Consider the following 25,061-nt stretch of genomic DNA (forward strand, 5'->3'; position numbering starts at 1 on the left):
CTCCTCCCCCCCCCTGCTGCTGCTGCTGCTCCCACTGTCTGGAGCCCCCTTCGTGCCGCCCACTGCCCGCCCCTTTCTCAGTTCCTCCCTCTTCCTCCGCAGTGCAGAATCAGACATATTGATGTATCCTATACTCGACAAATCCGATGAGCTATGAAGCTCTTTCTTGTACGTTTGCGGAACTTCTTTCGCACCGTGCGCAGCCACAGATGTCCAGACATCTGTGGCCACGCCCTGCGAGGTTGCGGGGTTATTTGCCCGCGTGATGCGTCAACAAAATACATGTCTCGTTTTTACTGAGGGGAGCCAAACATCGGCAGGAGGAGGCGCACGGACGACGAAACGTCTCTGCCCTGGAGACTAACGTCGTGACGTCACCGCCCAACCCCTCGGCGACGCCGTGCGTCGTGACGTCACCGCGTAAACGCAGCGCGCGCTGCGTCGTGACGTCACGACGCCGCTCGCCACGCGTCTCGTACAGTAGCAAAGAGTCGCTGTGGGGAAGGCGACGGCGACTCCGTGCGACTCATCGGGGCAACGACTCCGTGCGACTCCGTGCGACTCGGTGCGACTCGGCGGGCAGCCGGCCCCGCCGCAGCGCGCGGCGAGTTGCCACTGACGGGCGCGGCGCGGGGATCCGGTGTCGAACTCGGGTGCCTGGGAACCTCCTCATCAGCCTCCTCCTCCTCCTCCTATGCGCCAGCCACCACGCCGAGACGGGTACAGGCGCACGCACACAGCCCCCAGCACAGACTGCAGGGGCAAGGCGCGCTGTGAGCAGCAGCAGCAGCAGCAGCGAGGGGTGCTGCTGCCGGCAGCGTGGCAGACGAGATGGGGGGCGGGGGGGGGCGAGCGCCGCGCCCGGCCGCCTCTCGGCTCCCTGGTGGCGATGTTGACGACGCACGCCGCACCGGGCACTCTGTTTGAGGCTGAGGCGACCTAGGGCAGGCCCAAGATCGGTTCACTCGTGTTGTGAGCCCTGGGCGGGCATCCGACTCGGGTCGCAGGGTTAGTAGCGCAGTGCGCGCTAGCTGCTACACACCCCGCCGTACACGACACGTATGCACGTGTATACGTGTACACGTCTCCATGCATACGTGTCTATGTACACGTATACGGACACAGGTGTAGTGTGGTGAGTGAGTGGGTGAGGGAAGAGGTGGGTGAGTGGGTGTTTTTGTGTCCTGCAGTGTGGTGAGTGAGTAGGTGTACAATCACACATTTAAATGTACACACGTGTACATTGACAGTACTGTGAATGTACACAGACACGCGTTGTGAACATACTGCAATCATAGAACAGCACTGTCAAAGTTGTCACGTGCAAGAGTTGAACACGTTTATTGGATTGAACGAGGTTATTCGCAAGAGCTTGGTGAAAGGGAATTGCAAAGTGGAGCAATGGGAGGGCAAACAACTAAAATACAAGTTGTGGTGTCCTGCAGAGTGGTGCGTGGGTGGGTGAGTGTGTAGGTGGGTGAGTGGGTGGGTGAGTGTGTAGGTGGGTGAGTGGGTGGGTGAGTGTGTAGGTGGGTGAGTGGGTGGGTGAGTGTGTAGGTGGGTGAGTGGGTGGGTGAGTGTGTAGGTGGGTGAGTAGGTGGGTGAGTGTTGTTGTGTCCTGCAGTGTGGTGAGTGGGTGGGTGAGTGTGTAGGTGGGTGAGTAGGTGGGTGAGTGTTGTGGTGTCCTGCAGTGTGGTGAGTGGGTGGGTGAGTGTGTAGGTGGGTGAGTAGGTGGGTGAGTGTTGTGGTGTCCTGCAGTGTGGTGAGTGAGTGGGTGAGTAGGTGGGTGAGTGTTGTTGTGTCCTGCAGTGTGGTGAGTGGGTGGGTGAGTGTGTAGGTGGGTGAGTAGGTGGGTGAGTAGGTGGGTGACTGTTGTTGTGTCCTGCAGTGTGGTGAGTGAGTGGGTGAGTAGGTGGGTGAGTGTTGTTGTGTCCTGCAGTGTGGTGAGTGGGTGGGTGAGTGTGTAGGTGGGTGAGTAGGTGGGTGAGTAGGTGGGTGAGTGTTGTGTCCTGCAGTGTGGTGAGTGGGTGGGTGAGTGTGTAGCTGGGTGAGTAGGTGGGTGAGTAGGTGGGTGAGTGTTGTTGTGTCCTGCAGTGTGGTGAGTGAGTGGGTGAGTAGGTGGGTGAGTGTTGTTGTGTCCTGCAGTGTGGTGAGTGGGTGGGTGAGTGTGTAGGTGGGTGTGTAGGTGGGTGAGTAGGTGGGTGAGTGTTGTTGTGTCCTGCAGTGTGGTGAGTGAGTGGGTGAGTAGGTGGGTGAGTGTTGTTGTGTCCTGCAGTGTGGTGAGTGGGTGGGTGAGTGTGTAGGTGGGTGAGTAGGTGGGTGAGTAGGTGGGTGAGTGTTGTTGTGTCCTGCAGTGTGGTGAGTGAGTGGGTGAGTAGGTGGGTGAGTGTTGTTGTGTCCTGCAGTGTGGTGAGTGGGTGGGTGAGTGGGTGGGTGAGTGTGTAGGTGGGTGAGTAGGTGGGTGAGTGTTGTTGTGTCCTGCAGTGTGGTGAGTGAGTGGGTGAGTAGGTGGGTGAGTGTTGTTGTGTCCTGCAGTGTGGTGAGTGAGTGGGTGAGTGAGTGGGTGTGGCCTCAAGGTGCACATGGCCTGGCACAAGCGTCGTGGTGACGTCACCGTCAGCAGTGTGGTGGGTGGGTGAGTAGGTGGGTGAGTGTTGTGTCCAGCAGTGTGGTGAGTGAGTGGGTGGGTGGATGGGTGAGTAGGTGTTGTTGTATCCAGCAGCGTGGTGAGTGAGTGGGTTAGTGTGTGGGTGAGTGGGTGTTGTTGTGTCATGCAGTGTGGTGAGTGAGTGGGTGGATGAGTGGGTGGGTGAGTGGGTGTTGTGTCCTGCAGTGTGGTAAGTGTGTGGGTGAGTGGGTGTTGTTGTGTCCTGCAGTGTGGTGGTTGAACACAGGATGAATGAGTTGAAACATTCTGGTCGACCTCAACATGGGTGGTGGTGGTGGTGGAACCATTGAGTGAAGTTCATGGGAAGAGTGACCATGGCGGTAGCTATAGAAGAGTGGCGAGGGGTGAGCGAGTGTGTGTGGACACCTCGGTCCCCAGGGTGGCGAGGAGATGTTAACTACCTCGCCTTGTATACACGACGTCGTGGGTTCTATTCTGACTCTTAACGCCCCGTGGTCACGGGGATTTTTCTCAGAGGCTTCCGGTTTTCCCCTCCACATTTAGAAACACGCGTTTCGAGTGTTTGGCTGCTATACACTTTCACGTGATGATAGGCCACTTCGTTGAGCTGTCATGTGTGGCCAGGTCGCTTGTGAAAAAGAGCTACATAGCTCAGTGAGCATCACCTGGTAAAACTAAAAAGAATTTAGTTTTTGTAGGTCCTGTACACGCATCTGTGCACTGCTTGTTGCTGTGTCTCTACTCGTGTATGAATTCTCACTTCCCGTCCTAATCACCACAATGCACACTCCTTCGGGAAATGATGGATATTTACATGTGTGTTGCGTGTGTATTGTCTGTGTGTTTGGTGCGTTGCGTGTGTGTTATGTATGTTGCGTGTGTGTTTTGTGCGTGTTGTGTGTTGTGTTGCGTGTGTGTTATATGTGTGTTGTGTGTTTTGTGCGCTGGGTGTGTGCTGCGTGCGTGTTGCATGTGTATTGTTTCGTGTGTGTTGCGTTTGTGTGTGTTGTGTATATGTGTTGTGTGCTGTGTGTGCTGTGTGTGTTGTGTGTTTGTGCGTTGGTGCGTCGCGTGTTTGTGCATCGCGTGTTTGTGCATCGCGTGTTTGTGCGTTGCGTGTGACACCCCTGTGGCTTGCAGACACAGCGGGCGACTGGGTAACACGTGGAGCGGTCCCCGGGATGGCGGGAGGCCGCAGGGGCCCAGCCCGGCAGCAGTACCCCCGCGTGCCCCTTCCTGCGCAGGGAGGAGTGGGGGGCTCCGGCAGGTACCGCCCCCCCCCACTCGACCGGCGCTCGCTCTCCTGCTTTCGTCGTCATGTGGCTAATTGTGCAACTGATTATCCAGTGGCGATGCCGCCACTGCCGCCGCTTTGGGCAGTGGTGCAAAATCGCAAGTAACAAACAAAAAACTCAACGCATTCGTCAATAACACTGCGACCTAAAATACGGAAAACAAATCTATATTAGTGGACGTTTCGTGTCGTGGGCCTTCATCAAAACACATTGCACGAAATGTCGCCCTTTGTATGTTTTTCTGTTTAAGGCCGCAGGGTTACTGGCGAACGCGTTGAGTTTTTTCGTTGATCGTACAACGGCACATTTCTCTCTTCACATCCGCCGTGAGTTGGGGGCCATTTACCAGACGCACCGCACTCGGCCACCGGTCACGGCTCCTTTGACGTCCCCGATGACAACTCGCCTCGCACGGCAATCCGCAGCTGCCGCGGCGTTCCGCGTGGACCCAGCGGTGCACACCGTTGGGTACATTTACGGGGAAAGCCCAACTCGCCAGAACTCGTAGGGTGTAGTCCCGATCCGGCAAGCTGCTGCACCCAATGATAACCTATGCAGCGTCCGTATTAACCCCAAACAAATCGGTGAGACCCCCCCCCCTCCTCCTATCGAAACATCTTGGGGTGGGAACCCCAAATTGAAGCAGAACGCCCAGAAACCGAGAGAAACCTCGGCACATAAACATTTACCTGTCACGCAGCGGGCAAGCGCAAGTCTGATATTTTTTAAAAGAAGGGGGCGGTTTGGGGTTTATTAAATGAGTTTGGATAGCAGCAATAGGAAACTAATTTTCACCACTTAGTGAACACCCCCTTCCCTCATGGTGAATTAAATAATAATAGTAACCTAGGCCAGTTGTGACTAGTTTCCCCGCTTGAAGGTTTCGAGATGTTGACTACCTCGCCTGGTCTACAGGAGGTCGGGGTTTTTTTTTCCAAACCCTGACATCTTCTGTATATTTGGAGTTTGTTTGTCTCTCTCTCTCCCCTTGATCACGTGGATTCTCCACATTTAGAATCAAAGTGCGCTTAGAGTAAATTGGCAGCTACTATGAATGTCCACATGATAACAACAAGACACTTGGTTGAGCTATCATTTGTGATCGCCAGGTCGCTTCCGAAAAAGAGTTACACAGCAGCTCATTGGGCCTTACCTGGTAAAATAAAAAAATAGTTTCGCGTCGTTTTTAGTTTCTCATAGAGGCTGCAGCTGCCAGTGAGACACTGCAAGAAACGGGGCTGAGCGTGCTATTTACAACAACAGTGAGAGAATTCATTGCACGGCCGTGAGACACTCAACAATGATGAGAAATCCCGAGTCCCGCGGCAATGATCCATTAGACTCGAACTGTACGACGTAGCATATTGCCAACCACCCTATACGTGCCAACTAGCAATACAAACACGTCTGAACGTGAATGTAAATTCATATCTATGCATTCATTCTTCGGTAAATAAACCCACGGCACTGTGTGGAGTTTGTGCACTGTACTGGTGGTGTACAGTACTCGCCGTGGAAGTGTTTTCCCGGCCACAGCAGCCACCAGGAAACCCAAGTTAACAAACGCAAGCCCCGCTCGCTGAAAGGGGATGCTAAAAAGGGACGGTCACCAAAAAACCGTGAAGCTAAAAACAAAGTGCAATAAACACAGAACACGCGCAAATTGATTCGGAATCACATTGATCGCTAACGCCGAGTAAAACGCGGTGGCGGCGGAGGAGACGGAGTTGGAGAGAAACACGGACCGTGGAATGCTAACGCCAGCACAGGGTTAGAAGGGAAATGTAAAGACACCGTGCTAGTCTCGCCATGCAACCCACGGTATAGACCATCCCTGTAACCAGCACTTGCTCCTACAGTCTGTTAAGGCTATACGGGTGATCTTTGTCTTTTTATAGGTGTGTGTGTATGTATTTATGTATGCATACACGTGTGACCACGTTTTGTTGGCGCTTATATTCTATGTATCACGAGTTTAATAATCGATACCCATCGATGAATCATCACATCTCCTGTTGACTAAAATGAATCTGCTTTTCCCCCCTCCCCTGTGGTAGGAATGGTACGGCCTCGGGGCTGAATAGCCCCCCACTGGCCGCGGCGAGCGGGCCGTACCAAATCAAGCACGCACGCGTGCCGGACGTGGCGCTGGACAGCGGGCTCGTCTTCGAGGCGCTGCTGCTGGCGTACCTGCTGCTGGCACTGTGCATGCACTATGTGAACCTGTACAAGACGGTGTGGTGGTACCCCGCCCGAAGGGCCGCCCTCGCACACCTCGCTGGTGAGCCGGGTAGCCCGAGGTGGGGCAGCTGGGGACCGCGTGGCCTGGCTGGTAGCGCCGGTAGCGCCCCCCCCAGTATAGCCTGAACAGACTGTTGGGGCAAGGGCTGTGAGTAGCACCTATGAAGGCCGAAGGGATGGATGGCCAACACCATTTCCTGCCGCCTTTTGTCTCCCTAGTGGTGATGTTTACACGCCACATCATGTACTCAATTGAGGGGAGGCCCAAGACCGGTTCAGATAATTGTCACTGATGTTGGCCGTGAGCGGGAATCGAACCCGGGTCGCCAGGTTTGTAGAGCAGCGTGCTAACCGCTACACTGCCGCTCCCCGCGCACGCACGCACACGCGCGTGCTCGCGTTCTTTGCCAGAGTCTTCTAATTCCAAACGATTATATTATTACTCCTGCACGAAGTGCACTTTGGAAGCCTGCTGCTGTCACATCTGGGGCAGAGCACCCAGTTCCTACCTCACTGCACTGGATAGAATTGAGAGTGAAGCAGTCGGGGTGGTTGATGATTCCAAAACCCCCCCTGCCCCCCCCCTCCCGTCGGCAGCAGCCCACCTCCTTGTCGCTTCCTCTGTCACTGCTACCACCACCGTGGTTGCTGTTCTCTCGTGAACTCCTTGACTCCTTCATTCATCTACCAGGGTTGTCGACTTCGTCAACCAGACACTGACTGCTTCGTCTCATCCAGCCTGTGCTCAACCATCGGTCACAACAACTCACTCGCCCACCTCACCCCCTCTCCCCACTCTCTCACTCGCCCACATCGCCCGCTCCCCCCACTCGCCCACTTGGCCTCTCGGCCACTCGCCCTCTCCCCCACTCGCCCACTTGCCCTCTCGCCCACTCACCCACTCCCCCAATTGCCCTCTCCCCCACTCGCCCACTCACCCCCTCCCCCACTCACCCTCTCCCCCACTCCACCCCCTCCCCCACTCGCTCACATCGCCCGCTCGCCCTCTCCCCCACTCGCCCTCTCCCCCGCTCGCCCTCTCCCCCACTCGCCCTCGCCCTCTCCCCCTCTCCCCCTCTCCCCCCACTCACCCTCTCCCCCACTCACCCTCTACCCCTCTCCCCCACTCGCCCACTCGCCCTCTCCCCCTCTCCCCCACTCGCCCTCTCCCCCACTCGCCCTCTCCCCCACTCACCCTCTCCCCCTCTCCCCCTCTCCCCCCTCTCCCCCACTCGCCCACTCCCCCTCTCCCCCACTCGCCCACTCGCCCTCTCCCCCACTCGCCCTCTCCCCCACTCGCCCACTCAGCCACTCACTACACTGCAGGTCACCGCATGTCTCTCTCTGCTTCTTCCCTCGCACTGCTCCACTTGAGAATTCCCTCCCATCATATGTTTTCCCAAGCTTTCGTAATAATGACCTTGCTCAATACAAGAAACGTGTAACACTCTTGTCTGTTGCAACTTTGACAGTGCTGTTTGTTGCTGGTTGCTTGACGTTTTGGGCCTCTGGGCCTTTTGCTCAGCAGCTGTGTAAAACAACCCGGCCTCAGGGAGGGCCCTATGAAGTAGCTCTGTGACGTTCTCTGACACAAGGTGGTACACCGCTAGCTAACCGAACCCTAATCCAACCAGGTCGCATTTGGTACCCAACTCGCAAGCGACGGCTACAAGTTCTATTCCAGGCCGGGAGTTGAGCTCACCCCACCCTTCCTTGGCGGTTGATAATATGAGCACCACTTTTGGGCTTTCCTACGGCTGTAACGGTTCCCTCCATACTAATGTGGAATTTCCAACTGCAGACATCAGGGCCGCCGAGGGTGACGAGCGTTTGTCTCGCACTTGTCTGGGCGTGGCGAGCCGGGGTCGCTCGCGTTCCGTGGCCGCTGCCGCTGGTAACGAGCGTGTGCTCCGCTCCCCCCCTCCTCTGCAGAACTTCCACAAGATCGACTACCACCTGGTGGCGTTCATCGGGGTGCTGCTGTCCCGCCGCCTCGTGTGGACGCTCGTCACCGAGGCAAGGGCTGTCGCCGGTCACCCGCCGTCGAATGGCTCCGCGCGACACTCGCCCTTTCGCTTGTCGGCGTCTGATTGCGGCCTTACGCAATCGGAGTCACTGGTTCCACGGGTCGCCAAGTCGGTGGCGTGATCCGGGATCAGGTTTAGTAACGAGCCGTGACCCCCCCCCCCCCCACCGAACTGGCGCGTGAGAACGTTCGAACCGCGCCGTTACGTAACGACGTATCTATTACAGCTCGTTACGTAACGACGTATCTTTATGTAAATATTAAAACTTACGGGTCTTTTCCAATTTGCCCACGGTTGTGCCGGATATGCAGAAGTTCGTGAGTTCGGACCCAACCCTGACGATGCCTGTTGTACGTTTGGAGTCCGCGTGTTCTCTCCAAGTGGTCGCGTGCATTTTTCTCAAGGTCTTCCAGTTTTTTACCCTCACATTTAGAAACGCGCGTTCGGACTATTTATCCGCTGCTATAAATTCCCACATGCGATGATAAAGCCACTTCGACGAGCTATCGTGTGTGGCAAGGTCTCCTTTGAAAAAGTGGTAATAGCTTGGTGGGCTTTACCTGCTCAAATAAAATAGTAAATCCACTTCTGGATGGAAGGACTCACCGTGCCTTGTACGTGATGGGGTCTGTACAACTCCTTGACTGCGTTTGCGTTCAAATACCGATCACGCTCGCACGAGGAAATAAGAACCCTATTCTAGACGCCCCCCACCACCACCCCCCATGGGTCCAGCAGGGCGGTGGTGACGCTGGAAAGGTCAAAGTTTAACTCCTCCTCGTCCTCTGCTGTGTGCGTGGACCGGAGAGGGCGCTCCGAGGGCGCTCCGATCCTCGGGTTTCGACGGAGAAAAAGCCAAGTGGTGTTCGTGGGAGGAGGGGGAAGGGTGACAGTGGAGGCGTTGCACCAGCGTTGTGTATCGCAGTGGTTCTGAAACGGGGGCACGCGGAACCCTGGGAGTATGGAGCAGTGTCCGAGGGGGTACGTGAGGTGATTTATGAATGTGTGAAATGGTATCATACGTGAGAGTCATCGGTGAATAATCAACTGCCAAAATAAAATAACTACGATACAATTTAAATCCATGTGGTAACCTAGAACGATATAGAAGACCTTTATATGCTTATTGATTGTAAACAATGTAGTTTCCAAGAGTAACCAGCAAGCGCAAAACAAATGACATCACGCATGCAGAGCGTTCGTTGATTTTGTTTTTATTCGCTTGCAGTTACCAGATAAGATAACCTCCCTCCCCCCTCCCTCCCTTCCACCCTCCCTCCCATCCCCTCCTCCTCCCCTCCCTCCCATCCCCTCCTCCTCCCCTCCCTCCCATCCCCTCCTCCTCCCCTCCCTCCTAGCCTCCCTTTCTCCCATCCCCTCCTCCTCCCCTCCCCCTCTCTCCCTCCCAGCCTCCCTCCCAGCGGTGTGTGCAGTGTCGCCATCCCCACCGTGGGTAGAACTCAAAACGGGCATTCATTCTTTTCGTCAACTAGGAGACGAGCGCCCCAGTGTTGAGGTCTTATTTTATCTTTAATTTATATAGCGTCTTGATTAAGGCGCTGAACCAATAAATAACTGTTTGTACAGCAGAATAGTGTGATGATGAGATGGCTTGATGAGAAGGATTACAGTGCGTGAATACGATGATGCGTGAAATAAGCGATGATGAGAGTGACAATGAGCGGTTAGTGATGAGTGAGTGAACGGGTGGAGAAGTCGGGGAGAGGGATGGTGTGTTAATGATGGGGAAGGGAGGGGGTGAATGGGAGTGGGGGATAGCAAGGGATACTCGGTGAGTGTTTTAAGGAAAGAACAACGCATCGACTGAGCGAGGCTGACTGCTGACCCGCTGTGCCACCTGCAGGTGAGTCAGTGGCAGGCACGGCCCTCGCCCGCCGCCTGGCGCTACGCCACGCTGGTGCTCGCCCGCCTCGTGCTGCTCACCGGCTCCGGGTGGACGCTGTGCTGGGCGCTCATCAACCTCTTCCGCAGCCACTCGTTCATCAACCTGCTCTTCCTCTGCTATCCGTGAGTGTGCCGGTGCCGCCGCCACTGCACAAACACGCGGAGTGTACGGAGCGGTGGTGCACTGCTTCACAATTCTGCACTGTCGACCCGGTTACCCGACCAATAACAGTGGTGAATGTTTGTGGCGATTATCTGAACCGGTCCTGGACCTCCCCTTGGTCGACTCGGCCTCAAATTATTACGTGGTGCAGTGTGTGAACATCAGCACTGTGGAGACAAAGGGAGCGACGCAGGGCTTTGTGCTGGCCACCCACCCCCTCATTGCGCCGTACTGGCCTTCATCGGTGCTCGCTAATAGCGCTGTACGGGGGGGGGGGTCTCTGTTGTGGGTGTCGTCTCAGTCAGTCAAACCATAACACCTGGGTCTGTACCCGTAACCTGCCAGCAGCAAGCACCTAGTCTGGCACGAGCACCGTGGTGACATCACTGCCACTGTGTGGCGGCTTGCGGCTGTTGTGGGTTAACGTGTCTGTCCCTTCGTCTGTTAGCTGTTTGCTTGCAGTGCCTTTTGCCAAAGTCGGTTTGAGGCTTAAGCAGAAGATTTCATCTTCATGCAGGTATCCCTGGATTTCTGAAAGGGATGAGGTTCTTTAAAAACACGTGAAAAGAATAAAAACGAAATTCCATAAATCAGAACGGATTTTCAAAACTTTGTCAGCGAACTCGCCATAAACAAGCTGCTGCACGTTGGAATGACTGGCAGGGTGACGTGGAGGCGTTACTGCTGCCACTGCAGAGATACTGTGTGACGCTGTCGCCGATGGATGACGACGCAGCCTCCCGGATGGCTCTTGTTCGATGATCTCACGGCGTGTGGCCGTAGTGAAATTTCGGAAATTCTATTTCGTGAATCGAATTTGTCATTTACGTGAACGCAGTTTTTTCGCAAACCGAACGTTCATAAACCGAGGGATACCCGCATGGGTTGATGTCGTCATCGTCGGCCATGGTCGATCCACTGCTGAATGAAGGCCTCCCCAAGTCGCTGCCGCCGCCTCTCACATCCTCGCCCCGTGTGTAGAAGCGTGGGGTCAGCCCGGCGGGCGCACAGCGTTGATCCACCATGCTGTTTCTTGGGTTTCATCGTGAGCGCGTGTGTTTCTTAGGTTTCTTGTGTACATCCCCCTATACGGGCTGCACCACGAAGGGGTGCGGGGCTCCGACGGCGGGGGCTCGGAGCTCACCGCCAGCCCCCCTCCGTCACCACGGAAACCAGCGGAAGGCAGCGATGGGGAGGAATCCAAGCCGAGGCCGTACCGGGCCCTCATCTTGGAAACGCTGAGGTAAGGCGCGGCGGGGGCCAAACTCGCATCCGCCACACCGGCCGTGTCGTCGCTACCGCAGAGTGGTGGTGCCGTGGTTAGCACCCTGGATTATGAGCCCGACAAACCGAGTTCCTTTCCCGGACACGGCTAACATCAGTAAGCCAGTGAGATCTAAAATAGGTCTGGTCCCCCCCTCCCCCACCCCCACCCATTCACCAACCCGCACTGCCCAGCACGGTGAAGTACGGTCAAATACCCTCCATCACCGACACGGCATTGGTGAGGTCTTCATCCAGCAGTGGATTGGCAAAGTCTGTAAATGATTGTAAATATTGACGACTGTGAAATGGGCATCAATGCAGCTTGTGCAGTGTCACTGCACCACGACTGAAATAGGCCTTCAGGTTGGCGGGAAGTGTCAACATTTTTTAAAATTTTCTGCGTGGCTGGACAGGTCTGCGAAGGAGGCGTATTGTCCGCCGCTTAATTATCCAACACGAAGGGTCGCGCTGCCTTGCGAGAGATCAGAATCAGAATATTTATTTATACTTGAGGAGGAATCCGATGAGCTATAAAGCTCTTTTTCACAGATGTCCAGTCGGGGCACGGGGTAAGATTGTTGCAACAAACAACAAACACGATAGTCGTGCAAAGTACAAGCAAGGTAAACAAATAACCCAAACACATATAAAACTAAACCACCCCCATCCTTGCAGGCAAAGCCCACTGAGGTATTCATTTATTCTTCAGAAGTGACCTGGCCACAATTGATAGCTCAACCAATGGCACACCCAGGGTAACGGAGAGGTTGGGGGGAGACAGAGGCGTGCGGTGCGTGCCGGGCGGCTCCGTGCCGATCGGTGTCCCTCCCGTCGGCAGGGAGCAGTTCCACAGCGGGGACAGCATCCCCACGCACGCGTGTGTGCTGTCGCCCGACCTGGTGCGCGCCGAGGTGCACATGCTCAAGACCGACTTCAACAAGCGCATCAAGGAGATCCTCTTTAATTCGCTGTTCAGCGCCTACTACGTCGCCTTCCTGCCACTGTGCTTCGTCAAGGTGAGCGTCGCTGCTCCACCGGGCGAACCCACCCCCTCCCTCCCTCCTTCGCTCCCTCGCTCCCTCACTCCCTCCCCCCTCCCTCCCCCCTCCCTTCCTTCGCTCCCTCGCTCCCTCGCTCCCTCCCTCCCTCGCTCCCTCGCTCCCTCGCTCCTTCGTTCCCTCGTTCCCTCGCTCCCTCGCTCCCTCCCTCCCTCCTTCGTTCCCTCGTTCCCTCCCTCCCTCGCTTCTTCGTTCCCTCGCTCCCTCCCTCCCTCGCTCCCTCGTTGCCTCGCTCCCTCCCTCCCTCGCTTCTTCGTTCCCTCGCTCCCTCCCTCCCTCGCTTCTTCGTTCCCTCGCTCCCTCCCTCGCTCCCTCCTTCGTTCCCTCGCTCCCTCGCTCCCTCGCTCCTTCGTTCCCTCGCTCCCTCGCTCCCTCGCTCCCTCGTTCCCTCGCTCCCTCCCTCCCTCGCTTCTTCGTTCCCTCGCTCCCTCCCTCCCTCCCTCCTTCGTTCCCTCGCTCCCTCGCTCCTTCGTTCCCTCGCTCCCTCCCTCCCTCGCTTCTTCGTTCCCTCGCTCCCTCCCTCCCTCCCTCCTTCGTTCCCTCGTTCCCTCGCTCCCTCGCTCCCTCGCTCCCTCGTTCCCTCGCTCCCTCCCTCCCTCGCTCCCTCGCTCCCTCGCTCCCTCCCTCCCTCCCTCCCTCGCTCCCTCGCTCCCTCCCTCCCTCGCTCCCTCGCTCCCTCCCTCCCTCCCTCCCTCCCTCCCTCCCTCGCTTCTTCGTTCCCTCGCTCCCTCGTTCCCTCGCTCCCTCGCTCCCTCGCTCCCTCGCTCCCTCCCTCCTTCGTTCCCTCGTTCCCTCGCTCCCTCCCTCCCCCCCTCCCTCCCCCCCTCCCTTCCTCCCTCCTTCGCTCCCTCGCTCCCTCGCTCCCTCGCTCCCTCCCTCCCTCCTTCGTTCCCTCGTTCCCTCGCTCCCTCTCTCCCCCCTCCCTACCCCCTCCCTTCCTCCCTCCTTCGCTCCCTCGCTCCCTCGCTCCCTCCCTCCCTCCTTCGTTCCCTCGTTCCCTCGCTCCCTCTCTCCCCCCTCCCTTCCCCCTCCTTCGCTCCCTCGCTCCCTCCCTCCCTCGCTCCCTCACTCCCTCCATCCCTTCCTCCCTCCCTCCCTCCTTCGCTCCCTCCTTCGCTCCCTCCCTCCCTCCCTCCTTCGCTCCCTCTCTCCTCCCTCCCTCCCTCCTTCGCTCCCTCCCTCCCTCTCTCCCCCCTCCCTCGTCGCTCCCGCCATCGTTTGCCGCGGTCTCCCCGCTGCGGCGGAGCGCTGTGCGCCTGGTGGAAGCGAAGGCCGAGAGAGGGGGGACGGGTAACGAGAAAGGATGGACGACAATGCCATCGGTGACGTAAGTGCTGGGTGGAGACGACGCAAATCTGGTAGCGTTGTTAATAATAATAATAATGTGACGACGCAAAAGGGGGAGACGTAAATCGGGCTGTGACTGTACTCTGTGTCCGAGCTCGCTATCTGATGAAACTCGAAACAGTTTGAGCGAAATGTTGATGCTCAGAGCGTTATTCCGTCAATGCATTGGCGCGTATAGATAATATCTTGGTAAACACGGATGGTAAAGGGTTAATGACAAGGTGCATAACCACCTCGTGGCGGGACCCAAAAGACATCTGGGTCAGCGCAGTGGCTACAGGAACCCTCGTTTTAAGTTAAACGTGAGTGCAGCTTTTCATGAAGTCAGTCGTGGTCGCTTTTCCTCACTGCCTCACTCAATCTAAAGACCACGTGCATGCATGTGTGTGCGCATCGGCCAAAACCACTGACGATTTATCTGATCTGATCTTGGACCTCTCCTAGGTCAACTCGGCTGCAAATGAGTACTCCTTCGAGTGCCAACCTTGCCTTCATAGGTGCTCGCTAACAGCACCTACCCCCCAAAAGGCTACACGGGGGATGTTTGTCTTTGTCGTCCACAGAGCACGCAGTACTACGACATGCGCTGGTCGTGCGAGCACCTCATCCTGGTGTGGGTGAACACCTTCGTGATGCTCACCTCGCAGCTGCTGCCGCCGCGCTACTGCGACCTGCTTCACCGCGCCGCCACCCACCTGGGCCGCTGGCACCGCCTGGAGAGCGCCGCCTACAGCCACACGCCACAGCACGCGTACGCCAGCCGTGCGCATGGCGCCCACGAGACAATCACGAGACACAAGGCACCCACAAGGCACCCACAAGGCACCCACAAGGCACCCACAAGGCACCCACAAGGCACCCACACACCACTCACACATTACCCACGCGGCACCCACGAGACACTCGCAAGGCACCCAGGAGACCCACGCGGCACTCACACATCACCCACACGGTACCCACGCTGTGCCCACGTGGCGCCCACACACAGCCACTCACACGCCACTCACACGCCACTCACACGCCACTCACACGCCACTCACACGCCACTCACACGCCACTCACACGCCACTCACACGCCACCCACGCGGCGCCCGTGCGGCACCAACGCGGCACACACGCGTCGCCCACGTAGCACCCACGCGGCACCCTGCCGCCCTCCGTACATTCTCGCTGACGGCTCTCGCCCCACCAGGCTGTTGAGGCCCCGCTGGGATGTCTGTCTGTCTGTTGCCCCGTGCCACCGTGCGCAGTTGGTCGGAGACGACGATCTGGCCCCAAGGAGTGCTGGTGCGGCACAACAAGGGCCTGTACAAGGCCGTCGGCTCCTGCAACGTCGCCGTGCCCTCCGACGCGTCGCACTCTCGCTTCTACGTGAGTGCGCCGCCCGGGGGGGGGAGGGGTCAGGTTGGGCGGGGGGGGGGTGCCAGACGCCACGTGCCGCAGCCTTCTTCGATGGGCCTCGGGGGGGCAAACCGCGAGACTCGCCTGAGTGAAACGCCCCGCATGGAGACAGCCGGCTCTGCGGTCCGCTCGCCGCTTGGGTCAACGCGTTTTTTTTACCGTATGCTGGTTTTGGTTCGTGTTTGGCACACGCAGAGAGAGCATAGGGGTCGGTGCATTGGAGTACAGGGCAATAGTACAGGACATGTTCAACTCCACGGTGTGACGGCACCGGTGTACGTTGGGGTGACTTTGAGGGAGATCAAGGCGCTAGTTTGTTTATAAATGTCACACTGTGGAGTAAGTGGACGACGGTATGACTCCCAAAACCCGAACGCACCGTTGTGGGCGTTCGGTATACTAGCTTGCCTCCCTTATCAAGACGTGTGAACACATTACTGAGTGGATTACGCTCCTCAGCCGGTATACGTGCTATGCCGAAGGTAACAGAAACTGGTATCTGCCATAGGAATGTGGAATTTTAACCGCTGTGTTCCTCTCCGCCACTTGCTGATGAAAGGCATATCGATATTACGAACCACTGGGGCTATGCTTTTATAAATCATCTAGATGGAAAACTAATTTCTTTAGAAGTGCTTTTTCTGTTTAGTTTGTTGTCCTTCCCCAACAACTACGATTTGTATAATAATGGAAACATTTAAAATAGATTCCATCGGCATGAGTGGCGCACTTTTCCCGTTTGACGCGCCCGTTCCCCGCGCGTGTTCCGCCAGTTTCTCTTCCACAAGCCGCTGAGGGTGCTCAACTCACTGCTGGTGCTGGAGGGCGGCGTTGTGGTGTACCAGCTGTACTGGCTGGCGCGCTCAGACCGCTGGAACCACGCCCTATCCGCCGCGCTGCTCCTTTTCGCCAACTACTGCCTCGTGTTCCGTCTGCTGCGGGACCGCCTGCTGCTGGGGCGCGCCTACGGTCACGACTCGCCCCACGCCACCGCCCACGCCGCCGCCCAGGCGGCCGGCTCGGCCATTGGCTGAGCGCCGGGCGGTCGCGACGCCGGCGCTCAGCTCCCGGCACCACCCCCCACCCCCCCCCCCAACAACGCGCGCACGAACGCATGGACCGCGTGAACCCGGCGAGCGGAGGCAACGCGTGCGACCGCATCGTCCCCGCTGCGACAAAGGTGCAACGCGAACGTCACTTGGCCTCGTCTTGTGAATAGGGAGCGGTGTTTCCCCAAGACTTTTGAAAGCAAGATGCAAACGAGCGGCTCTTGCGTCGTGGATGCATGCGTGAACCCCCCCCCCATGCCGTGTCCCATGCCCAGCGTTCTCTCGCGAAGTCGGGGGACGAGTCGAGAGCGCTCCGTTTCCCCGGCTGCCAGTCTCGCGAGGAAGACTCGGAGGGCAGGAGGGGGGTGTGGGAAATGCGGCTGCAGTCGTCGCCCGGTTCACCTGTCGGCGGCAAGGATCAACGCGGGTACCGTGCGGCGGTTCCCGTCCCGGTACTCCTGCGGGCGCGCCCGGTAACTTTGTATGCGGGACCCGCCAGTATCCCCCCCCCCACCCCCCGCGTTGATGAGCCCTCCGTCAGCGACACCTCGCCTTGAAAGTCGGCGCCTTTGCCAGTTTTCTGATTCCCACGTTGCCGCACTGCCGCGGCTGGCGCCGTGCACGCCATATGGTGTGTGTGTGTTGTGAGTGGTGTGTGTGTGTTGTGAGTGGTGTGTGTGTTGTGAGTGGTGTGTGTGGGTTGTGAGTGGTGTGTGTGTTGTGAGTGGTGTGCGTGTGTTGTGAGTGGTGTGTGTGTTGTGAGTGGTGTGTGTGTGTTGTTAGTGGTGTGTGTGTGTGTGTGTTGTGAGTGGTGTGTGTTGTGAGTAGTGTGTGTGTGTTGTAAGTGGTGTGTGTGTGTTGTAAGTGGTGTGTGTGTGTTGTCAGTGGTGTGTGAGTGTTGTAAGTGGTGTGTGAGTCAGTCAATCCCCTCCCCCACAAAGGTGCGGGTCATGTGAACATACTTTACCGCGTCGGGTGAAGGCGAATAGAAGTAGAGTACAACAATGGAGCTGGCTGCACCTTCCCCCTGCCGACAGCTTCGCCTTATCGGCGTGGGACAGTGCAGGTGCCTCGACCAGTATTCAGCGTCGTGGCCCGACACAGTCCTAGCCGGCAAGAAGCACCTGCATCACCCGCTGCACATGCATCACCCGCTGCACTCACTTCACCTGCATCACCCGCTGCACTCGCCGCACTCGCCGCTCCCGATTCACCCGCTGCACATGCTGCACTCACTTCACCTGCTGCACCCGCTGCACATTCTTGATCCAATCCGCATGTTGATGGTTACGAGTACCAGCTGGAAGCTCCGTAGCCATCTTCCACCACCGGTTTGCACGTCACTGGCTGACCCCTCTGGGCATGACGCTAGTTGGCTTTCCACATTGCCCCCCCCCTCTCTCTCATGCAAAACAACAGTTACACCATCTTGGGAAAAGTGTTTCTTATTCAAGAGCGGCGTTGGAGCGGTCCCCACGAGGCCGGCGACCGAGGGGAAGACCTAGGGCCGGCTGGTCGGACACCGTCATCAGGGCTGATCATTCTTGGAGGTCGCTGCGTGATCTGGCGGAGGGTGGGGGGCGTTGGCAGTGAGATTTATCTTGCGAATGTCGATACGAGGTGACCGCGCAGAGCAACATATACGGAGCATAAAAAAAAAACCTCTTGAGAGGCTGTGCGCACGCAGCCACCACGCCGCCGTCACGCCACGTCCACGTGCCCCCACGGCCGCCTGAACGGACCGGACGGGTCACCGGCGAGGTCTTTGGTGACGCGCTCGGCGCCAGGACTTGACACACGGGGCTGGGACTTGACACTCGAGGGCTGGGACTTGACACACGGGGGCTGGGTGCTGGGACTTGACACACGGGGGCTGGGTGCTGGGACTTGACACACGGGGGCTGGGTGCTGGGACGTGACACACTGGGGCTGGGTGCTGGGACGTGACACACGGGGGCTGGGACTTGACACACGGGGGCTGGGACTTGACACACGAGGCCTTGCTGTTGGGACTTGACACATGGGGGCAGTGGGGTTTGTCCGGATTGCTGCCGAGGAGGCTCTCATGGTGACATTGCAGCCGGGTGTTCACCCGTTGTGTGTCAGCTGATCGAGTCCGGGCGCGTGCAACATTGTGATTCAAGACACGTTCTCTACAACTGCCTCATGTTGGTGTCCTATAAATGTGCTAATAATAATGATAAGAATGTAAGATTTCACAGCTCTTTTGTCAAACCACTGCTGGGTGAAGGGCTGCACTCGTGTGTCAATCTTGGCTGCTGTTTGACCATACTTCACCACGCTGGTCAATGCGAGGGGGGGGGGGGGGGCAGGACCGGTTGATATCACTCTGCCACTGGTGTCGGTGGTGGCCGCGAATCCACAGCGCGCTAACCACTGCACCGCCATTCCCTCCGCCTCGATCAACCTACTTGGAACGTGGCGTGTGAGCGAGGTGGGAGCGGCTGTGTCTTTTGAATGGTTGGAGGCAGTGGGCCTGCGCGCCTTCCCTCTGAGCGCACTTCTAAACTTAAACTTCACTGTTTTTCATTTCACCTGGTGAGAGCCACTGAGCTACGCAGCTCTCTTTAGAAGCGACCTGCCCCCAAATGATAGCTCAACGAAGTTGCTTATCGTCACTTGGACATTTATAGCCACCAAATACTCTTAAATGCACATTGATTCTAAATGTGGACGGGAAAACCGGAGAACCCCGGATGGACAACGGCACTTGAAAGGAAATGCGAGAGGGTAATATGCCGCCTCCTCCCCACATCTGCCCCTTTTGCTTTAAAGAGTGCAAACCTTTACACATCCCATCAGCCACACGGCCTCCTTAGAGTGCATTACTTCAGCAGCATTACTTCAAACACGAGCAAAACTCTGGGCCAGTTTCGGTGTCTCACCCCAGGAGTGCAGAGCTCACTCGGTCCCTAGCCGGGCGCGTAACGGCCGTGGGCTCCAATCACCGCGGTGCGCCAACGCTGTGGTGGTGTTGACGACAGCGACGCTGACCCCATTCCAGTCCACGATTGTAAACCTCCGCCGCCGCGGCGCCCTTCGCTTTCGCGATCCCACATTTGTCGTGCTGGAGGTTCGTGCGTTTTTTGATGGCGCCTCATCGTTAGTGCCCCCCCCCCCCCCCCCGAGAGAAGCACGCACGTTCTATGGCCGAGTGCCGGCGTTTGCCGTTCGGGTGATTCGCGCGAGGCTTCTCGCTTTTATTTTTTTTTAATGTTATGTAAATATATTTTTGTATATATTTTTAAAATTAATTATTATTTTTGTTTATGGGCCACGGTTAGCGTTGGCAAGATATTTGTTTCCTCCCCAAGTTGCGATGTAACGTTACGATGCACCGCGGTCGACGATTGCTTTGCGTCGAGTGCTTTTCCAAGTGCAGTATTGGAGGAGGCCGTTGTGCGTCGCTGCGTTGGCAGCTGTGCGCAAGCAACAATGAACGCTGCTGCACTAAAAAGGAAAAACCGTAACAGGTGACGTTTTTGAGAAATGGGCCTTTTGATCATCTTACTTTAGATAGATGAAGCATTTTATATTTTTTAAAGATTTGTCTGACACGCTATATACCTGCTCGTGGGTCACGGCTCATAAGCGAGTCGAATACTTAATTTGGCAACATTCTTAAAACAAATTTTCCATCGGGGCCCCTTGGTATGTATGTATGTTAAACTGCGTGTGGCGTGTGTCTTGCAGTCTCAAACTCTTCTTCACTCAATCTGTCTGGTCACTCGCTGTCTGATATGAAGAAGGGAAATTGACCAAAACGTTGCCTATTATGTATTTATATTTCCTGTTAAGGCCACGGTGCTATTGACGAACGCGTTGAATCGAGAGTCATCGCTCGAGTGATGTCAGTATTGAGAAGTGGGCCGGTGTATGGGTAGAGCTTGTGATCTTCAGGTGACTGTTCAGGTGGCCTGTGGGTGCTGTTGGGTTCACGGCTCGGCACAGGCTTTCTGGCTCTGACTCAAGTGAGCCGACTCAACGGCACTCGCTTAGCTTGAGCCGGCTCCGAGCACGGCCCCAGCCAGGCTCGAGGTTTCCAGGGAGCCGAGCCACGGCCGGGGCCGCTCTCGCTCATGCGTCTATTGGAAAGCAACCGGGCGGCTCAAGCGCTGGAGACTGAGCCAGCGCCGTGACGCAGGATGCAGCCCTACATCCCTGCGATGTTTTCTCTCGGGGGGGGGGGGGGGGGGGGGGGGGGTCGGGGCGAAGTGTGGAGCCCGTGCTTCGGGGTCCGACTCCGCTTTTTCGTTGCTGTTGCCGCTGGGTACAGCGACCGTCGTTAACGTTCGCGTCACGTTGGGGCGGCGACGCTTCGCCCTCGCCACGAGCAGAGCGACCGCCGTGCGTCGGGGTCGCGACGGGGGGATCTCCGTCCCTGTGGGCGGCGCGTGCGCGGTGTCCTCGCGAGCGTGTGGCAGGCTTGAACCACTGGTGGAAACGCCACATTCCTGTGGCAAGGGCCAGTCCTCTCCATTGAAACCTGACAGGTGTTTTTGCAGCGATGTCGTCCCCCCCGGAGGGACGACCTTTGGCTGATTAGACGCCCGAATGGGATTTGAACTCACCACCTTGCCACCACCCGTCCCGTCAGCGTCGTGTCTCCAGCGGAAACTGGGCAGTCTGGACCGCCAGGAGCTGCGGGTGACGCGCTGTCGCCACCGCTCCTGATCATCGTGTGCCCTCGCTCGCCGCTCTGTCCGTACGTTTGTGGAACACATTTTGCACCATATGTAGTCAACTCTTCTGTTGGAGGCGCTTCCACATCTCTAGCGTAATCCGAATTTTGTGCCGCTCTGCTCCGCTGCCTCGCTCTTGTGTACGCTGTGCCAAGGTGTTGTCAGGGTCACAGCGTCAATAGGCATCATCGCCGAGGCCCGGGTGTCTGCGAGTATTGGCTGCTCTAACTTTCTACGTGATGATAAGCCACTTTGTTTAGCTATCATCAGTGGCCAAGTCGCTTCTAAAAAAGAGCCACATAGCTCAGTGGGGCCTTACCTGGTAAAATAAAACAACACGTTTTAGTTTGTAGTCTCTGCTGATGCTGCTGCAAACCCATTGCATCGATATCACTTGAGGAAGCGTGATGCAAAACATATCGCGCAAGGACTGTGGCTGTCGGGACGAGCAGCGTCGTGAGGGTCGCACAGCCCTCGCGACGGACTCTCGGGGGTCGAGGCGTGGGACGCCGCTCAAGGGGCTCCGCTGAGGGCTCGTCGAAGCATTAGTCAGTGTTATGGCTGCACGGCTGGCTCTGGTTGTGCTGTCGTTATAACATTTACTCGGGTTGTGGCGTTGCGATTAGGTTGACAGCAGTCCTAGAATCGGCGTCTCTGTGTCCGAGTAGCGGGGATTGATTTGTACCGAGATTTGCACCGTTGTGTTGGCCGAGTGAGAATTCAGGTCTGGGATTGGTCCGCAGTGGGAAATGTTGCCAGCCCTAAGTTGCGATCAAGTTTGTCCGATTCAAAGTCACCCACGGGTCACCGCTCAAACGAGCGATGGAGCCGCGCTCTTCTCCATTGGCTACCCCGATCCAGTGGTGGGAACTCCACATTCCCGCAGTGGAGGCTACTCCCTCTATAGGACAAACCCACCGCTGGCTTTGGTGGTACAAATTCTATCAACCTCCGATTTGTTAGTTGTGCACTCTGACCACAGCAACTGTCGGAGAGATACAAGTGTTTTTGAACTGCAAAATGTAGAGTTTAGAATTAGTCACGTGTGCAATGTTCCCTTGTTCCCCTAAGTGAGATCGAGAGAGCGTGATTCATAGGCGTGGGAATCCACAGACAGGTTGCAAGGCAGCCAGAAACGGCCACAGAAATGTGCCCAAGCGGTGTGGTCCTACATTGGGGACATCTGTCCAAAGCGTTCACATCTCCGGAGCGGTAAGAGCAGCCCAAGTGATGTGTTGGTTAAATCCTGCCTCTTGCAAAGTTCCTCCAAGTGGTGAATCACCGTGCCCGGGATGCTGAGCGCGAGGGGAGGTGGGAGCATTGGGGTTGACCGGGTTTGTGGGGGTGACGCGCCGTGGCTCGGCTCGGCTCCAGGCACGCTTCTTCACCCACAGACGCCGGCTACCCGCGACATTGGCCGTGAAGCGTTGGCGCAGACGTGCCCGTCCGGGAGCCAGTGGCAGGTGAAGGTGAACGAATGACGGAGGAGCATCAGCGCAGCCTGTGGCAACCGCCCGCGGCTCGATAATCCGGGCAAGTAAATCGCATTATCTGAGAAACGACTTGATGAGGACTTGCCGATGCCCCCACGTTATCTTTGACATCGACGCGTCTCCCTTGGCTACAAATAGCACCCCCGTATCTCCAGGCCCATTGCCAGCCGCCAGAAGCAACGTACGTCGGCAAAGAGAGGTGGCGAGCGGTATTAGTGTGCGAGTGTGCCCGCGGCAAAACTCTCGTCGCACCGCCTCCCGAAGGTTGGCTTCGTGTTGACGGAGAGAGAGAAAAAAAACCCCGAAACTAGGGCATTTGCTACTTTGTCTTTGCACCCCGATGGCTTTGGGGTCCCCGTGGGCTCGCTGCGGCACGGCTGCTGACGCGCTGCCGCAGTTGGCGAGGTCCAAGCGGGCGCAGGCCCAGGGGGACGCGCGGCCTCCAGCCCAATCCCTGTTTGTTTTTCTCCGCGTCGTATTGCATCGCCCCCGATTAAATGACAAAGTTTAATTAACTTGCAATAAATTCTCAATTTCCTCGGTCGTACGCCCCCGCTCCGTGACAGTTTTCATTATTCTCCCGTGTTCTGGGCGCTTGAAGTTTGGCCACTAACCCAGGTGCTGGTGGTGCTGGTGGGGAGCGATAGTGTAGGTTCGATTCCCGCTCACGGCCAACACCAGTGACGATTATCGGAACCGGTCCTGGGCCTCCCCTAGGTCGATTCAGCCTCAAATCGCCACTGGGGAGACAAAGGCGGTCTGGCGTGGTGCTGGCCACCCAACCCCTCGTGTGCCGTTCCGGCCATCATAGGTGCTCGCTAACAGCACTTGCCTCTACAGTCTGTTAAGGCTACACGGGGGATATTTGTCTTTGATGGTGGTGGTGAGGCTGTAAAAGCGATCCTTGAAGGGCAGTGGAACAAAGGGGAAGCACTGAATCGTGACGGTGGCAGACGCAGCTGCGAGGGCGGCGGAGACGGGGGGCGGTCTTGCGGGTGACGGCAAGGAGGAAGGAGGCGACGACGAGAGCCGTGCCGACGTCAAGGGCATCGGGACGCGACGCCGCTTTGACGACGCGTAGCTCGGGGCCGCTTTTCTCCGAGTTGATTGTTTCCAGTGGATGAAAGATGGTTTGGTTTCACACTCGCCAGGGCTCGTAGCGTCGACATGGGGGGCCAAGTCGTCTGTCCTTCCGCCCCCCCGCACCTCCGATTAGCACGCTTGGCTACGTATGGTGCGAAAGAAGTTCAACGTGCGCACGACCCTACCGTGGCTCAAATGAGTACCGGGTGCGCGGCGTGTGTGAACATCGCCACTGGGGAGACAAAGGTGGTCGGGCGTGGCACTGGCCACCCACCCCCCCTCGTGTGCCGTGTCGGCCTTCGTAGGTGCTCGCTAACAGCACTTGCCCCAACAGTCTGTTAAAGCTATGGGGGGAGGGGGGGGGTCTTTGCTTGCGGAGTCGGCAGTGAATGGGCATGGGGCAGTTGTTGCACATTGAGGATCCGGCCTTCGCCTCGGGTGGGGGTCCCGTTGGGGGGACCCAGTGGGAGGGTCTCGGTGGGGCGTCCTGGTGGGAGGGGGGGTCCCGGTGGGGGGTCCCGGTGAGGGGTCCCGGTGGGAGGTGGGAGGAGGGTCCCCGTGGGGGGGGGCCGGGTGGGGGGGGGTCCCGGTGGGGGTGCCTGGGTGGGGGGGTCCCGGTGTGGGGGGGGGGGGGTCCCTATTGTGGGGGGGTCCCGGTGTTGGGGGCTCAGTGGGGAGCGCCAGGATCCAAGCCCCCCACTTCTGCTTGGCGGTGCGCTCCGAGTTTTACTGCATTCATTACGAGCGTCTCGCGTGTGATTACTGCGGTTCTTATCTTTTTTTACTTTACACTGCGTTTTGTCCGTATTTAATGTGCATTAAATATATTTTCGTGCATCATAACGGCTGCATGTTTGGTTGATTCCAATCGCGTTATGCTGCTGCTGCTTTCAGACGAATTGTTGCAGACCGCGGTTACGGATTCGCCTTGGCGTTGGCGCCGTGCTGCACAGCGACGCTGCTGGACCGAGGGATGTTGTCTTTCGTCAACATCCCTCGCTCGGGTCGTTTGCCGCTCGCTGCAGGGGTCATCCGCACCATCGATTGGCGCAGTTGGCCACGCGCGGCGCGGAATAAGTTCGACGCATAGTAACGATGATGCGTTTCGCGCAGGCAAAGCCTCGCTTGAATCTCGAGATTCGTTTTTCACGAGTGAGCGTTTGTGGCACGTGGGAGCAGAGTGGAGCACCCTGGAGGGGGGTTGGGGTGGGGAGGTACCAGCGCCGCGTGGAGGCAGCTCTGGCTCTCGTGATGCACCCATCGCGGCTTTGCGAAGTGAGCCAGCGACGAGAGTGCCGTCAACGGCCGCCGTCGTGGGCTGTCGTGGACGCGATGCCGGGTCGGGGATGTTGTGCGGCAGCAGAAGCAGCAGCAGTAGGAGGTGGTGGTGGTGCGGGCGCG

At 57.5% G+C, this 25,061-nt stretch overlaps 1 protein-coding gene across 1 annotated transcript; it reads left to right on the forward strand.

Annotated features, from left to right (window-relative positions):
- The first annotated feature begins 474 nt into the window (after positions 1-474).
- Positions 475-24,138, forward strand: LOC133354863 (transmembrane protein 39A-A-like). The gene is given in 11 exon segments (XM_061572016.1): positions 475-720; positions 3,770-3,896; positions 5,982-6,171; positions 6,173-6,205; positions 8,098-8,181; positions 10,057-10,220; positions 11,327-11,503; positions 12,365-12,542; positions 14,495-14,682; positions 15,182-15,302; positions 16,106-24,138. Coding segments are annotated over 10 exon segments (1,482 nt in total). The 5' UTR covers positions 475-720; positions 3,770-3,810; the 3' UTR covers positions 16,367-24,138.
- Positions 24,139-25,061: the final 923 nt, after the last annotated feature.

This window comes from Lethenteron reissneri, chromosome 6 (genome assembly GCF_015708825.2).
Source record: "Lethenteron reissneri isolate LAM-NWPU_2019-01 chromosome 6, ASM1570882v1, whole genome shotgun sequence".
Taxonomy (NCBI): domain Eukaryota; kingdom Metazoa; phylum Chordata; class Hyperoartia; order Petromyzontiformes; family Petromyzontidae; genus Lethenteron; species Lethenteron reissneri.